The following is a 17,722-nucleotide window of genomic DNA, read 5'->3' as shown; positions in this document are numbered from 1 at the left end:
TATATTATACAGATATATAAACGCGTGGTTAGTTCGAAAGCTCATTCATATAAAAGCTACGAGATAAAACGAAAAAAGTAATAAAATAAAATTATGATGAAAATATCTATCTTATTAAAATTAATTACTTGGGATAAAATTGATTAGATCTAATAAGACTTATTTGCACAGAAAAGAATAAACTTTAAAAATTAGTGTTTGAAATTACAACCCGGAACCTGGATGTCTATATAGGAAATTTTGACTGAAAAGTTTCGCACGTCAGCTGAAAATTGCAGGCCACCCCCAACTACCCCTTAAGTCACCTTTAAAGTCAAATTACATAAATTTTTTCATTTTCGTTGCGCGAAAGCGTTTCGATCTTCAGGTACATATTACCTTGTTCTGTGTCGCACACTATATTTTTCACGATTACCAGCATTTGAACCTAGTTTCAGTGTTAGCAGACAATTAGAAACAAGTTAATTTTCAATTGTTCTAGAGACACTGAAACTTGAAGTTTTAATGCAAGTATCACGAAAATATAATTTTTTCATGATACAAGTTTCGAAACTTCAGAGTCTATGTAATCAGTCGAAACAAGGTAATGTCAGCTCAATATCGCGGGCAAATAATAGCAAATACGTAAATTGCGAATACCTTCAGTCAGCGGGCAGAAACAAACTTGTGTCGTCCATTAGGAAGAAACAAATAACGTTTCTGCCCGCTGAAAGCCAGTTTCACTCTTAATTTCAGCTCTGATACTTGCCATTTGTTTATCAATAATTTCATATCACTAATTTTATTTATCTTAGTGACAGTTTTGACTTTGTGATTAATTTTTATAAGCTGACCGTAAATAATAAATTACATTTTTTTCTGCTTATTCATTAACTGCAAATCACAATTTTTTGCGTGTTAATAATTAATCATACTATTGGTCTTTAATCAGTTTGTTTCTGACTGACTACTGACACTGAAACTTGTAAAAATTTCAATGCAGGTAGTCATCAGAATTATAATGCGTGATGAAGAATGAAATAAAACGATTTCAAATTGCGGGTGATGTGACTCCTCGCCTACGGTTCGGGCAGTCAATTTTTCCCTGATATGAAATTGTGTTGATTCATCCCTTGTCCTACTATACACTGTATCTTTTTCATGGGTTAATATATGTAGTAATATATGCAGTAATGCGGCTCCATTTATTCTGCCCTGTAAAAAATTTCTCAGTTTTTCTATGAGCTATGAGAGATCAAAAACTGAAAAATATTTGACTGAGATCTTAAAGTTACGCTCCGTCTGATTTTCTCATTTTTCAAATCCTAGTAATTGATTTAAAACTAAGATTCAGCGAAAGTATTTTTTATTTTTTATCAGCTTTAAACAAACAAGAAACATTAAAACAAATTATTTAAAATAAAAATCACATGAAATCATATTCATTGGCCTTCAAAAACTAGAGCTTCACATTTGTAAATTTGCTTTTTTTTTTTGACATCAAAAAATTTTTTTTCTATTTAAATAAAGTTTTTGTAACATCAATAGTCTATTATAATAATACAATAGTTGCCTTGATGCAATCTTGCAAGGTTTGATAATTTCATTTTTTTAAGGAATATTTCTGTACTTCAGAACAGCGGGGAGTTTTAGTAAGAGCATTGTCTTAAAGTTATTTACGACGTACACTTAAGTCCAATATAATTACGTTAATTAAAAACTGTTTTATAACATAAAATTATTAATTCGATTTTAATAAATTTTATCTTCACTATGACTTTTCCAAATTAAATAAAAAATCTTTGAATAAAAATTTACAATTTAAATTATTTTAAGTTAGAATGTTTACGTTCAGTCCAATTAATCATTTAGTAAAGAGATTAATTCAATAAATATTTATATAAATAATTGATTATATAGTCTATAAATTCGCTATTCCTTGAAGTATATATATATACATTGTCTCATTTTCTGTCATTAATATTTTATGAAGATCATAAATAATTCATTTTATGCATTAATTATTAATTCAAATTAGTTATAAATATCAATATATTAGTTATTAAACGGCCATTATTATATAAATAATAGTAAATAATAAACATGAGTAAGGAAAAAGGAAATGCAAATATATAAATATATACATATATACACGAATATATGCATATATTGGTAAGTAATTTGTTGAGCATTAGTCTAATGAAGCCGGTTGAAAATGATGGACCGTTAGCTCATGGGGATACAAATCCGTTAATATTTTCCGAGTGAATGCTCAAAATGCCAATCCAAACGAGTAAATGTCTAGCTGTGGTGTATCGCATGTCGTGGGTATAGGTGAGTAGAGGATAGATGAATAGATAGGTATCAAATAGGTGTGCTGGTACGTGCTGGGTAGGTGACCTACCCCTCAGGGGTTTTGGAGAACGAGAATGACGGCATAGAAGATAAATAGCCAACGACAGAGACAAGTTACCGGGGGGATGTTGTAGTATACTACTGGTAAAAAGTGAGACCGATAAACGCAGCAGCAGAGGTAAACGCGACAGCCGATTAAACACGACGCTACACACATTTCCCTTTCGCTCCGAGAAATCGGTAAATACGACTAATATTTTGGCGAGCCACTGCACATGTTAATGCAACACCTATGTGATAACTAATTTATCATTGCAATTTTATTTATTTTAACTTTTTATTTTTCATTAATATCTAATTTATTATTTATTCAGTATTTTGAGCACATCAAAAACTAAAAATGATTTATTTTATTGTTGTTATCTACATTATTAAGAGAATAAGGAAAATTTTTTTCCCGCCATATCTATATGATAGAATTGATTAATGTTATTGATTTTGGTATCATTAGAAAGGTCTTAACTTGAATTTGTGCCTTTTCATAGTTTAAACTTTTTTTTATAGCTAAGTATTGAGATAAATAGATTTATCTATATCATTCGAATTACATTCAAATTACGCGGGAAAAAAGACGACCGTATTTATTATCTTTAAATGGATTAATATTTTAATTATTCTTTCACTAAATATGACTGAATTTCACTGAATATATAGCTATATTATTTATATCGCGTTACTCGGGTCATAAATCAAGCCTCATCGAACCTCAATCTAGCCTCATCAAATCCAAGTAAGCCTCAATCAAGCCTCACTTAGCTAAAAAAGCATTTTGAGCCTCAAACAATGCTCATAGAGCCTCAATGAGCCTCAAATAATACTAATTGAATTTAAATTACATTCGATCGAGCTCGTAAAATTATTATTATTTGAGATTCATTGAGTCGAGACTAGATTCACTTGAGGATCTGTGAGCATCATTTGAGGCTCAAAATGCTTTTTTAGCTAAGTGAGGCTTGATTGAGGCTTACTTGGGTTTGATGAGGCTAAATTGAGGTTCGATGAGGCTTGATATTATGACCCGGGATACTTATTCAAGAATGACATATTTTTATACTCTTTTTTGGTTTTAGGAAGCTTCTCAAAGCCAGAGAGCGTACACAAAAAAAAAAGGATTCATTGACACAAAAAATTTTTACTCGCTTAAAGAAAATTTTCACTTACCCCAAGAAATTTTTTGCATCGTGACTTGAAAACAGAAATTTATTTAGAACTAGAAAAAATTATTTAGTGCAAGAAATTATTTCTTGCCCTAAAAAGTATTTTTTCGCCCCAAGAAAATTTTTGTATTGAACTCATAATGCATAAAATATCTTGGTGCAAGTAAAAATTTTTTGCGTATTTTATAAATTTAGTACACGGAAAGAATTTTCGTATGAATATTGCCATGTTATTTATTCTAAATATTATTCTAAATCGAGTGAATCTTGGGCGATTACGACTTTTTACTTTTGAATTACGAAATTTTACTCTTTCAGTGAGTAAAAATTGCACCTAGCGGCTGTCTAAATAAATTCTCTCTAGTTTAATTTTTATTCGTCGGTTATGATAAAAAGTTGATGATTCAATTTATAAAATTTATAATGAATTACAATGAATAGGTTGAAATTTCTATAAAAAATTTAAAAACCATCTAATTGCTTTAGAATATGAATTAATATAAATATTTTGAAAAAGAATAAAAAAAGAAAATTACTCGTATTGTGTTCACAAAGAAAAGATACAAATTTTTTTTAATTTTTAAATAAATATTGAGTTATAGAGAGATACAGAGATCGTCTTTTTTTCCAAGCCTACGTTTGTGTGCGTAACATGTCAGTTGTCACAAGCAAAATAAAAGACATTTAATCAAAGCTGATATTAACCGAAGATTAACGGAGACCACTGAAATATTACTCTGCAGTTTAGAGTAAAAATTACTTCCATAGATTAGAAAATTTATTCGAGTTAGAAGCAGTTTTTCATCAACAAATTAATGGGTTTAAAAGAATGGTATATTGGGGAGTAAAACTTAATTGATTAAGATGAGATATGCACAATAATCAATTAAATATAAGGCTTTTAAAAAATTACTCAATAATAGAGTAAAATATAGTCTAGCAACGTTAATGTTTAAACAAAAAATTTAAATTTAAAACAAAAAATATCAATTTTTTGTAATGGCCCAGGAGTACTCGAAATTACAGAGTAATTTTTATCAAAAAATTTTTTCCGTGCAGTGATATTTGGACAGTCATGTAGTGACTGCAGGTCGCTCGTTATTATTTAATTATTGACTGATGGTTTAATTTATATTAAAAGCTTTCACATTATTAGATGATAAAATAAATAATTTATTTTTAAATACTGATTTTTGATTAAATAAAATAAGTTTAATTGTGAAATGATGGATATATATGAGGGGTACTATGCACATTGATTGACATAGCGGTGGTGAGTAATATAGATGCATGTTTTACTTTGAACCGCGTGAATTCTATGATACGAACTGGGGTTTAGAGATACTCTTCCTCTGACTCTCTCTTTCTCTTTCTCTCTTTATATCTATAGGATACCCTAAAGCGCAGCGTATTTGCCTAAGCGGTTAATTACTGTACATACCGCACTAGAACTACGCCAATTTCAATTGACATTTCATTTTGTATTGAGATACGTGCGTATTTTCAAACAACTGATGACCAGCTACTGTAATACCGAGTTCGTTTAATAGCTTGTATTTTAATGCCATTGATTTATGGTATATTTATTAAGTTAAATTAAACAAACCATTAAACTACATTGATGGTTAATTATTATCAACAAGTTATTTATAAAGTAAAAATGATTTATTTTTATTATTTAGTTGGCTTCATTCATAAAAAAAATGACAACAAAGATATAAAAGTACGATAAAAGTTTATTGTGGCTTGTGATGGATTGTATTGTATTTTGTGTGAGTAATTTTGTTAATATTTAAAGATACTGGATGGTAAATTACTCTAGGGATATTTGAACAATACTGATATGAACAATTGGTTCTGTTACATCAGGACCTTTTGAGAGCTTCGGGACACCCTCGAGTGCCAATTGTCGATAAAGCCAAATTACAGTCATTAATAATCAAGTGAAATCCGCTCTAGGGGTTTTGCTACCCTCAATTGTCAAAATAATAATAATTATTATTTTAATTCATTAAAGTCGAAAAAAATATTGATTAATTTATTTTCTTCAACATTAATAATGAGTAAGTATAGAAAATAGTACTCAGCCACGACTCAGTGGTACTTCATTAATTTAATTAATTTCCTAAAAGCACTTTTGCCAACTGAAATCCTTCGAAAGCTCGTTAAGCCAATACCATCATTTCCGTGTGTTTTACTACTACTCTTTTGCTAGTACCTATCCGTCCATCCACCTTCTATTCCTATCCCCCGTAGTAGTACATACATTTTATTCTCTTTCTTATTTTACCCCGGCTACCACTCTTACACTCTTGTACACTCTTACTTCGTTCCATTAGGGATATTGAATTTGCGGCTCGCCCTCTGGCCACTTTGAGTGCACCAGACCTTGCATTAAAAAATATATTCACCGCCTCGGCTATATATTGTACTTAATAAAAAAATTTATATTTATCTATATAGGTGAGTTGAGATTTCTTTCATGCCTTTATTCATTAAAAATTCATCTTTTTTTTTCCTCGAACTTTTTTAATTTAACAAGTTTATCTTTTAATTAAAAGATATTATTTTTAGTTTAATAAATTTCATGGAATAAAATTATTGCTTGTGACCTATTAGCAAAGATAACCCCAGATAAAAAATGGGTATTAGATACTAAAGTCGTTAGCCGTTATCAGCCATCTACGGGTTATGATTATCAATCATCGATTGTAGATACTGATATTTTTTATCAGTGATCGAAACTGACTGAATCAATAACTCAGTGTGAAAAATAAAAGTCCATTATTAATTTAAATTAGAATAGAATTCTCTGAAATTCTTACGGATGAATATTCAACTTTATGAGAAGTCTATAAACTTCAATCTTAATTTTTTATGAGAATAATCATGTGATTTTTAAAGTTTGAACAAGTACATATACAGAAAAAAAGTTATCGAGTCAAGAAAATATTTTAGAAAACAAACATTTTTGGAAACCAAGTCAAGGTTTCCTGAAACCAAGAGAGTGTCTTAGTTAAAAAAAATTCGTCTCGATCAGAGCAGATTTCTACTTTACCCAAGAAAATTGAGATGTTAAGAAAAATTTACATTCATATTAGAAGATTTTTTTACTGTGCAGTGTAAAAGTCGCGACTGGATCCGGGATCAAAGTTTAATTACTAATTTACTCCGTCATTCAGAGTTCCGGAGCATAAAAAGATAAATTATTTTACATACCGTTAAGTAAACAGAGAGTTTGTGATAACAGACTAATTTCGATATTTTAATCCTGACCCTAGCAGATCCGGATTACGGTAAATTATCATATTTTTCCGCGAAATACCGTAATTTTCTCAAAATTTGCCGAAAAATGCAGGATATTACCGAACAGTCAAGCAATTTGAGAAAAATTACCACATTTTACGGTAATTCGTTTGAATTCCATAAACTATGGTGTCGTGGTAACACACCGCAATGTTACCGCACATTTACCGTAAGATCCAGTAGTATTGCCGTAAAATGCGGTATTTTACCGTAAATTGCTGTACTTAACGGTAAAATACCGTATTTTGCGGTAAACTACGGTAATGTTGGTACACAGAAAATAATATGTAGTATCATTTACTACAAGATTGCAGTAAATGTGTTTGTAGTTAAAAATACCACATGAATGATAAAAGTTACTAAATATTCGACAAATTTTACTAAGTTAATAAGTTGAATTTACTCCAATCTTGCGGTTAATTCTACGAGACACTGCAGTAACAAATACTCCAGGCGGGAGTTGAGAGTACTACAAAAGGAGCACTTTCCGCTATTTCGCCATTTTCGGGTTAACCTGTTGTGTATACTCGATTATTAAATCGTCTTATAAATAATCATCTGACTTTTTTAAAACCCAAAAATATATTTAGGGTAATTATTTACAAGTGGGATCCACCCTATTTTTAGCCATATCTTGGTGAAAAACTAACAATTTTTATTTTTTTTTATTCTGCTTATTCTCAAGGCACAATTATGATAAATAATGTCGTGTGAAAAAAAAATAAAGATTTCGATAGCTTTTTTGCCTCTAAAAGTTGGAAAAAAAATTGGCTTCCATGTTTTTGGATAAAATTTATATTTTATCTTTTTTGATGTTTTTGATGTATTTTTTTTTTTTTAAAGAACATAGAACAATGAACAATTAAAAAAAAAATTGATCAATTTGATAAAAAAAAATTTAACATGGCCCAGCATGGGTGGACTCCACTTGTAAATAATTACCATGTTTAGTGTATATAAATAACTCAATAAGTGATTTTAAAAAATAATTTATAAAAATTTTAGGTTATATACCGTTTATTTTTGCGTAACCGCATAATCGAGTAAATTGAACTACAATTGGAGTTACAAATACCGCATGCTGTGGCATATCTTACTTTTTTTGATAGTTGACGCTTAACTACAATATTGTAGTGAATCTAACTACAATTTGGAGTTGTCTCATGTTATACTACAGCCTGGGGTAAATGGAACTCCAGTTGTTGTTGCCACTACTACAATTTATTTTCCGTGATACATTACCTTAACTCGAATCTGCTAAGGTACCCACTCTGATTACGGAATTTTAATATTACAATAGATTGTTTTTTTTCCTTTTTAATTTATGATGCAAAATCGTAAATAAATAATTTATTTAAGGATCCATTGTTGTTATTGTTCATATTCCAGTTTGCATGTATTAATATATACCCCAATGTATAAAAAATTGTATCGAAATTGTAAAGATATTCTTTGATAAACTAACGTTGAATTATTCTTACAAAATGTTCATTGAAAATTCATATCGAAGCTTCATTTTTTTTTGTATGAAATTGCAACCGATGAAAAATATAATCCCTACCTATTTTCGATCCCTAGTTGAAATTACTGATCATCAAATACATTATCACCGTAGAATTACTGCATTTAAAATTCTAATAATAAAAAAAACCTAATACTTATTTTTCTTGGAGTTTTTACAAGCTCTATCCATTTTATATTTTTATTAAAAAAAAAAAAAAAAGAGTTTAAATGTAAAGTTGTAAATCATAAGAAAGTAAATTATAAATTAATACCAAAAGAAAAGTTAAGCTACAAGCAAAAACTTTTATACTTCGATACAAATAATAAATAAGCTTCGTAAAATTTTTTTTAAAAACAAAGAAAAAATTGAACTTGAAGAGAAAGTATGGATGCAACAATCGCTATCACAATAAGACGAGCCACTTTGGTCTGAAGACCGTGAAAATACTTTTCCGCCTTTTTTATTTTATCCATCGTCTATTTTTAGGTTTTCTTCATTCTTTTATTTTACTATTTTTCTCAACGTTACAATATAAAAGTCTACAATGAAAAGTTTAGTTGTATAAATAAAAAAAAGTAAATAAATGAATGAATGGAAAAATAACTGACGGCTGAAAAAACTTTTTTTAACTAACAAGAAATTTCCAGCTTTTCTTACGATGAAAAAGTGTCACTCTTGTTACGAAACTATACGGAAATAAGTTTACAAACAGGCAACTTAGATATTACAGTTGAATAGCAATGAAAATACCTAGATGAGTGTCATTGTTTTTTTTTTATTCTGTCGTTTTAAATTTTTTCTTATATTAAAACGATAAATTCGGATACGCGTTACGGAGCAGCTTGAAGGCATCGTTGTTAGTTGATACATGTATACAGCTCACGTTAAACATAAAACATAGATATTAGCTATATATGTATGTACATATAATACTTGTAGCTTACTCGCTACAGTGTAGTCATCTCTCATCGTCTAACTGGCGTTGAAACTCGCGCGGTGCAATTTAACGTTGAACGCCGTGAGCTAATCGAGCTGTCTGGCATCCCTTTTCAATTAACTTTCTCCTGGTGACAGCAACGACATCGGCATTGCCGTAGGCGCAAAAGCAAGCGACGTGGTGAGTGCATCCGACATTACGCTCGTACCATTTTCATTATAGGTGTTAGACCCAAACTTTATTTTGGGAAACTCATCAAATTCTTTTTCTCTAATGAATTGTATATACTAAATTATTTTGTCTCATCTATTAGTATAAACTGTCAATCAAGTATTTTAAGCTACAGACATAATTAAGAAATGAGGTAGAGATAATATGCATCAACTAAGGGTTTAATAAGCTGATGAACGGATCCAACGTCAAATTTTATCACGGTTAATCTCAAAATAATTTTATTTTCATAAATAGTTAAAGATATCCTTTCACACTGGCTTGATTAGTGTCATAATTCTAACGGTCCAATGTCATACGAAGACGGCTGACTTGACCTTTATCACTTGACTACTTGGAAACTGATTTTTAAGATGTATCATATAATTGTTTTCTAAGCTAATTCGACCCCTGTAGGAACAAGAATCAGCAATAAAAGGACATCCTTTCATACTAGTTTGATTCACGCCACAATCCTAAAGGTCTAATGCCATACGAAGACGGCTGACTTGACCTTTATCACTTGACTACTTGGAAACTAATTTTAAAGATGTATAATATAACTATTTTCTGAGTTAATTGGATCCCATAAAAACCTGAATCAGAATTAGGTACCATGACCCTGAAAGTCTACTGGCATACCGGGACATCTAAATGGACTCTTACCATTTAACTGTTGGAATCTACTCTAAATCATACACAGAAAAAAAAAATTTCTAGGCGCTAAAAATTTTTACTCACCTCAATAAAATTATTACTCAGCCTGAGAAATGTTTTACATTCTGAATTGAAAACGAAGATTTTCTTGGGGTGAAAAAAAATATTAATGAGCCGAGAAAAATTTTTGTTTTCATTTCATACTGCAAAATTTTTTTTTGCACGAAGAAATTATTTTTTTTGTGTATGATGTCACTTCAAAAATATTAAAAAAAAAAAAATTCAGAATTCCAGAAAGTTCCTGTTATTTTTTAAAATTTTTGTGTACAAGAAGTTTTAGTGGTTCTATTATAAAAAAATAGGTACCTGAAGATCGAAACGTTTTTCGCGATACCAAAATAAAAAATAAAAAATCTACTGGATCTAGATTTCTAAGATATTTCGCATAGGCGCTAGTATGTTAGCCGAAAATTTCAGTCAACCACAATACCCTAAAGCAATCAAATCACAAATTTTTTTCATTTTCGTTGCGCGAAAAACGTTTCGATCTTCAGATACATCAAAAAATAAGACCCGGGGGATGCGATGATTAAAAATGATGCTCGAAATTAGTAAGAAATTAAAAAATTAAAATTTACGAAAACGTTTAATTTTTTAAAAAATTGAACACTCGATTGAAGTGTACGAATAATTTAAATTAATTGTTGATTATTTAAAAATAAACTATTTTTGGCGCCATAAATTTTGTTTTCCATTTTTGCCGTGAAAAATATAAATAATTATAAGTAATAAGTCAAATAAATAATTATAAATGATAAATTATTGTTAGAGTGTAAAAAATCAATAAAAAATTATTTCAAAAATAATAAAAACTTACACTTTGTAGTCTTTTGATGATGATTTACCGCAGGTCAACCCGGAGACGGAATTGAAATAATTGAATCTTATATTCACAATAAAATGCATTGATTTAAATTATTCACACAAACACAACACTGACATTAATTATAAAACACACAATCACTTATGAAACACAATTTGTATTTTAAGAACTTAATTAATTAATTAATATTTTCAAAATTGCGACACAAAACGACGCTACGAAAAAAATATTTTTTTACTAATTACTGTTAAAAAAAAAAAAAGAAAAAAAAAACATAATTATCCACAAACACTCACATGAGTGTGAATGCAGTCGATAATTAGTAATTTAAAAAATTTTTGAATTATTAAATAAAATGTTATTAGAATAATAATTTAAAAAATGCGTATTTAAATATTTGAAAAATCAGAACGTGTTTTTTTTTATGAGTGTGAATGTATCAGACGCTAGACAAATTTAAAATTATAAATAAATCGAGTAATTAATTTTTAAAAAAATTTCTATAAAAAATTCATTAATTTCAAAATGTTTTAACTGTGCATTTTTTTAAAATTTAATGTTATTAATTATTTACTCTAATTATAAATAATTTTAAATTTGTCTGATGTCTGCTACATTCACACTCATGTTTTTTTTTTAATTTTATTATTTTAATTAATTTATTTATTTTAAATTTATCAATTATCTCATATCTGTCACACTCACATTCATATAACTCACTGGTAATTTTTAAACAGTTCAGAATATAAATAATTATTTATAAAATTAATTTAAACGGTTTTTTAATTAATAAAACGAACGACAATGAACGCCGGTCGCTTGACAATGAAAAAGCTGACGCGATTTAATTCACTGGTTTTATTTTTATATTTATGATCTCAGTACTGATCAAATTATTATTTTAAAACGTTTGTCAAGTCGTGACAAATATTAAAAGACTAGAGTTTGAATTTATTTAAACGAAAAAAATAGTAAATTTATTTATTTAATCGCGAGTTTTTTTAGACAAAGTCTAAACTGCTGCAATGGCGGCAATATGAAGTTGGTAACATTGAGTTGGACCCAGAAACATTTGTGTAGTTGTGGAGCGGTAGGAATGACTTGCGCATTAGAAATAAAATAAAGCTGCGCATGCGCATGAACTTTCTCTCAATTAAAGCACTCCGGTTAGTCAGCCTACCGCTTAACTGAAGGTTTCATTGTCGTTGCCATTTAAGCTTCTTAAAATAATTCATTCAATTATCGTGCGGATCGATTTTAAATATATAATTAATTTTAAATTATTTTTTGTTGAAAGCAAAATATTCTGAGGTATTAAATTACGAGTGTCAGTGAACGTGAGTTGAAATAAATTAAATTCAGTGTCGGTATAGTTCTCGTGTTATATCGCGTCATGTCGGTTGTCGGGATTTTGACACACAATTAAAATTATTTAAATGTCTTAGTTAATTCAAAACAATATTTAAAATTAATTGTTGTAGTTTTGTGATTAATTAGTTGTGATAGATTAATTTTGTTAGTTAGTGGTTATGTGGTTATTTTATTAATTTGTGCGGCGGTGGTGTACAAGTTCGTGTAGCGGAGAGAAAAATGGCGGGAAGAGTGAGTAAATTCAAAAAAGTTCTTATGAGGTTTTTTATTAAATTTTTTAAATTTTTTGATGTAAAAATTTTAGTGATTGTCATTACTTTTTGTGATGGTTTTATTATTTTATTAAGTATATAAATATTTATTTAAGTTATTTGAAAAAATTATATTTCGAACTCTCCCGCGTATTTTAATGAGAGGCGTTTCATTCAATATGGCGCAACTGTAAACAAATCTAACATGTGTACTGATTGTTTTTTATTTACAAACAATTAATTTACTTTTTAACATGAATCAATGGCAAGAAATAATGATGAATAATTGAGAATGATTAAAATTAATAATCAATGGAAAATTTAAGACAATTATTGATTAAATTACACACGATTGATAAAATTATTGATAGATGTCAAGTAAGCTATTATTTACAAAAATGTAAGTTAATAAATATATGATAATTACTTTATATTCATTACAATGTGAAAAATATGTTTAGAAATAATTTTTACAATCAATGATTATTATATATTTTTATCAAAAGTTAAAAAATAATTAGTTTTGAGTACGTGAATTAGTAGAAAATCAATGATACTGAAGTTAACCGTCTAAAAATTTTGTTGTTCTTTTTTTTCAAAATCATAAACTTTAAAAAAAAAAAAATATTCGAAAAAATTGCACCAATATTTTTTTTTATTTTCTATAAATGCATATTTTTAATTTTTTTTTTTTTTTTTTTTTTTCATGCGGGTACTGATTTTTCATTGATCTAAATACGCAATTTTAAATTCTTATTCTACTTACAGTTTATTTATTTATTCAAAAATTTAAAAAATCCTCACTTGTCAGTTACATTTACACTCATTAAATTTAATGCTTTTTCAAACGAGTATTTACATGATATACATATTTTTAATAACTTAAAATATGTATGATTGTGAATACAGCAGACGTCAGACAAATTTTAAATTATTAATAAATAGACTAAATAATAAATAAAATAAAATTTAAAAAAATGCGCATTTGAAAAATTAAGAAATTAATAAGTTCATTTTTATATATATTATTTTTTTAATTATTTACTCTATTTATTTATAATTTTAAATTTGTCTGATGTCTGCTACATTCACGTTCATAAACATGTACTTATAGTTTATTGTATATAAATAATTTATTATGTACATCTTTTAAATTGTTAAAAATAAGTAAGTCATGAATGTACTCATTTGAAAAGGCTTCTAATTTTCTTTTAGAAAATTTAATATTGATTGATTTTTCATTTGAATATTTTTTGAAAATTATCTCTATAATTATATATATGTTTTATACAATTTCGACAGCAACAGGATAAGTCCTGTGGGACCAACAGAACAAAACTCTATTGCAGCAACTGGATTTTTTCTGTGAAATAAAGAGGACAAGGAACAAGTTTTATGATCCTGAAGTTAGCAGACAATTAGTAATTTTCAGATTCTTTTTTTCTCTAAATCAATTACAAAAAAACAAAAACTGAAAATATGCACATTTAAAAAATTTCTAAAACTACAGGTGCAATTTTTTCAAATATTTTTTTTTTTAAATTTATCGATAAAAAAAGAATCCAAAAATTATTAGACGTCAGCTAACCTCAGTATCATACAAGTTTCATGGGTTAATTTTTTTTGTCCTTATAATGAAATTTGATAATTTGAAAAAAATTCAATTTTGAAAAAAAAATTAACTTCGAAAAAAAAGTTTGATTTTTTTTCAATCTTTGAATTTTTTTTCAAATTTTGAAATTTCATTATATGGACAAAAAAAAGTAGTACATGAAACTTGTTCCTTGTCCTATTTATTTTACAGGAAAATTCCTGTTGTTGCAACATGAAAGTCCTGTTGCTGCAATAGGATTTTGTCTTGTTGCAGCCTCTTTTTTTTTTTCCATGTAGAGTGATTATTATTGCACGCCTCGGACGCGATAGTGGGAGAGGTTGTGCTCTATAATCAACTCGTGGTGAAAACCGGATTTTTTTGTTTTTTATAATAACACATTAAATTAAAAGTATTCAACCCTTTGCTAAACATAGAGATTTTGAATATTAAATTAATAATCAGATATCACTTTAATTTTAAAAACTGACAATACCAGTACTTGATATTTCCGTAATTAGAGTTTTCGTGTAATCATACTAATTACATTATTGTTATTATGGCTTTTAAAACTTGTTGACAACATATGTATGACTTATAGCTATCACTAGTACAAGTAAAAAATGATAAATTTAATTACCACACGGATGTACATAAATTATAATTACTCACCTTAAATGTAAAATAATTTAATTTGAGTAAAATAATTAGTGTCAGATAAAAATATTATTCAACGAATTTATTTGCATTGAAAAATTTCATAATTTATGCACTAAATAATTTAACAATTTAAAATAATAATTATAATAAACGGGTTATATATTTTTAGTAGTTCCAAAAAAATCGATCAATTATTAATTAATCTTCAGAAGTTTTTTTTGTTTACATTTTATCAAAAAAAAAATTGGACTGCAGACCTTAAGAAGACATTCAAAGTTTTGCCTTTGAAGCTTCGTTAAAATAAATTTTTTTTTTATTTTACATAAAATAATGTAATTAAGTATGAATTAGTAAGAAGGATTCAAATAATAGGCTCAATTATAATTAGTAGAGCTATATAAATGGTAGAAGACCTGTCTTGATTGTTATTTGTAAACGGTAATGCGGTACTAATTGTTGCGAAACCACTGAATGATATATTTCTCCTGGTAATGAGAAGTTTTCTCACAAGTTTAAAATAACTCGTTCTTTGCCACTTCAATGTAGATTAATTGATTGTGTCTAAATATTGCTATAACACTGTCGATAAAATACTTTTAATTGATTGCAATAGATTATTGATAGCATCTTGTATTTCGGTTGATAAAGTAATTAACGTTGTAGCCACATTCGGTAAGCCCAGTGTGTTGAAAAAAGTTTTTAAACACGCAGCTATTGACCGCATTACAATATCGATTAATTTTTCTATGATGTTTAATATCAATTCAAGAACTTTTTTTACCGGAGTTAGTAAAACTTTAAATCCAGATACAAGACCATTGACTAAAGTACGTAAAGTTGATTTTATAATTTCTCTAAGAGAAGGCCTTGATACTGAAGTTGATGCTACAAAAAATAATATGTTATTTTAATGATGATAATAATAATAATTTTTCTAAGCAACAATTTATTAAATATGTAAAATTAGTCGGGAAGACTCGAGTGAAATGAGACAATATAAATTGTTAGTTAGAATTCGTTAAAAAAGATGGGGTAAGTTGGTTAGTCCGAATGATTAAACCAATTGAAAACTTGGTAAAAAAAAATTTTTTATCAGTGTTTGTTATATTAATTATTTTATTGAAAACTGACAAAATTTGATTTTGAGCTAAAATGGGTCATTGCTAAAACTGTATTGATCAATTAACTAAATCATTGAAATTGCTTTAATTGTTATAGATCGTACATACAAAAAGCTAAAGTAAACACCCGCATTTTATATTGTAGTAGTGACCCATTTCACCCTAAATCCAGCTTTTTTTAGTTTTCAGTGAATCAATTCTGCTATCAAACACTAAAAAAAAAATTTTTATTTCTGAAAATTAAAAAATGGCCGCATTGCTCGAGCTGATCAACCTGTCCCACTTTTCTTTAGATGAAATAATTTTTTTTCTGTCGAAAGTAGTGCACCTGCCCTAAGTATGCTGTCTCATTTTGCCTCAGTCTTCTCTATGCATTGAATATGACTTTAAAAAAAGATCTTTAATTTTCATTATTTTGGTTTGGATGTAAAATGGCACAAAATAAATTTCCTACCATTGTAAGTTACGGCCATTAGAGAAAAAATGGATTTTTTTTAATAATATGTCACTAATGTTGGAGAAAATTTAATTATTCTTAACGAATACTTACTATTTAAGTTTGACGATGTTAAAGATGCAGGTGTCAAGTCATTTGAGGCAGCTAAAATGGATGTTGCCAAATATAAAATCAACAAAATTATTGAAAATTTAGCCATCTTGTAACTTCACAGTTTTTTTATTTTTTTTTTTTTTTGTTAATATTTTATTTCAAGACGTACTTATTTGTATAAAATAGCGAACTAAGCTTACATTTGATTTTCCTGATGCTAAATACTTGTGAACTTATCGCTTATTCAAAATACGTCATGTACATAAAATTAAACTCTAGTTTAGATTGTTACTTTGTATTAGAGTGGAGGAATGAGGAAAATGAGGTTTCTTAATACTTAAAGAGTAAGAATCGCTGTCAAAAATTCGTTATTAATTTCAGGATATGCTGATATTAAAATACTAAGATCCTTGAAAATTACAATCTTGATCTAATTTATTTTCCAAGTAAAAAAAAAAAGCTGGAAAAATTTATTTTTTGACTTGATTACAAACTTTTTTTTTTTTTTTTTGGTAAAATGAAAGATTTTTTAAAAATATTTATTGGCTGCAAAAAATCATAACTTAAAAAAAATAATTTATGAAAATTTTTGGAATTAAATAGCCATAGCAAACAAGAAAAAGTTTATTATCATTATGTAGATAAGTAAAGAGTTTGTTTTAGTTGGTTGTAATTATTTGGAATGATAGCGATAAAAATAAACAACAATTATAGTAATTAATAATTTAAAACATATGCAGTATGTGAATTTTAGTTCAATATCTTGGAGTATATATTTTTGGTAAAGCATTTACTTGAATTTATTTTATTTTTAAATGGCTATTTATAAAAACGGATAATTTTTTTTTAATTGAAGTAACTTGAAATAATTTAAATTTCCAAGCAAAAAATTATAACAAATATATTATATAATTAGTATATAGCAACTTTTTTTTTTCTTATCGCAACGAAATACTAAATGAGTTTAAAAATTACCGGGACAGGAAATTTTTGGAGATAGTTGTGTACTTATAAGGTCGATAGCAATAAATTATGGATCTTTTCTAATCGGATTCGTCGCATTAACAATACTAAAAAAAAAAAAAAAACTTTTACTTTTTTAAATTACTGTTTCTAATTTTCACTTTTAA

The 17,722-nt window shown here is 27.6% G+C and overlaps 2 protein-coding genes across 6 annotated transcripts in view; one reads left to right on the top strand and one right to left on the bottom strand.

The window, feature by feature from the left end:
- The first annotated feature begins 12,859 nt into the window (after positions 1 to 12,859).
- The window catches only part of LOC103571396 (uncharacterized), a 238,384-nt gene continuing 233,521 nt past the window's right edge, over positions 12,860 to 17,722 (top strand). For 2 of the 5 annotated variants that reach the window (XM_014439966.2, XM_014439965.2), the window contains exon 1: positions 13,002 to 13,070. Coding sequence is in view for 2 of the 5 variants with exons in the window: in XM_053740721.1 (XP_053596696.1) it covers positions 12,983 to 13,070 (88 nt within the window). In the remaining 3 variants the exon portion in view is untranslated. Of the gene's footprint in view, positions 13,071 to 17,722 lie in introns of all 5 variants that reach the window. The other 3 variants (XM_053740721.1, XM_053740722.1, XM_053740720.1) reach the window with 3 other exon arrangements.
- On the bottom strand, positions 15,104 to 16,851 carry LOC103569398 (uncharacterized). The gene is made up of 2 exons (XM_008546682.3): positions 16,593 to 16,851; positions 15,104 to 15,806 (listed from the first exon to the last, which is right to left on the bottom strand). Exons 1-2 carry the CDS (start codon positions 16,696 to 16,698, stop codon positions 15,493 to 15,495), a joined length of 420 nt encoding a protein of 139 aa, XP_008544904.1. The 5' UTR covers positions 16,699 to 16,851; the 3' UTR covers positions 15,104 to 15,492.

Source organism: Microplitis demolitor, chromosome 7, assembly GCF_026212275.2.
Source record: "Microplitis demolitor isolate Queensland-Clemson2020A chromosome 7, iyMicDemo2.1a, whole genome shotgun sequence".
Lineage (NCBI taxonomy): Eukaryota > Metazoa > Arthropoda > Insecta > Hymenoptera > Braconidae > Microplitis > Microplitis demolitor.
This window is presented reverse-complemented; position numbering and strand designations above follow the sequence as displayed.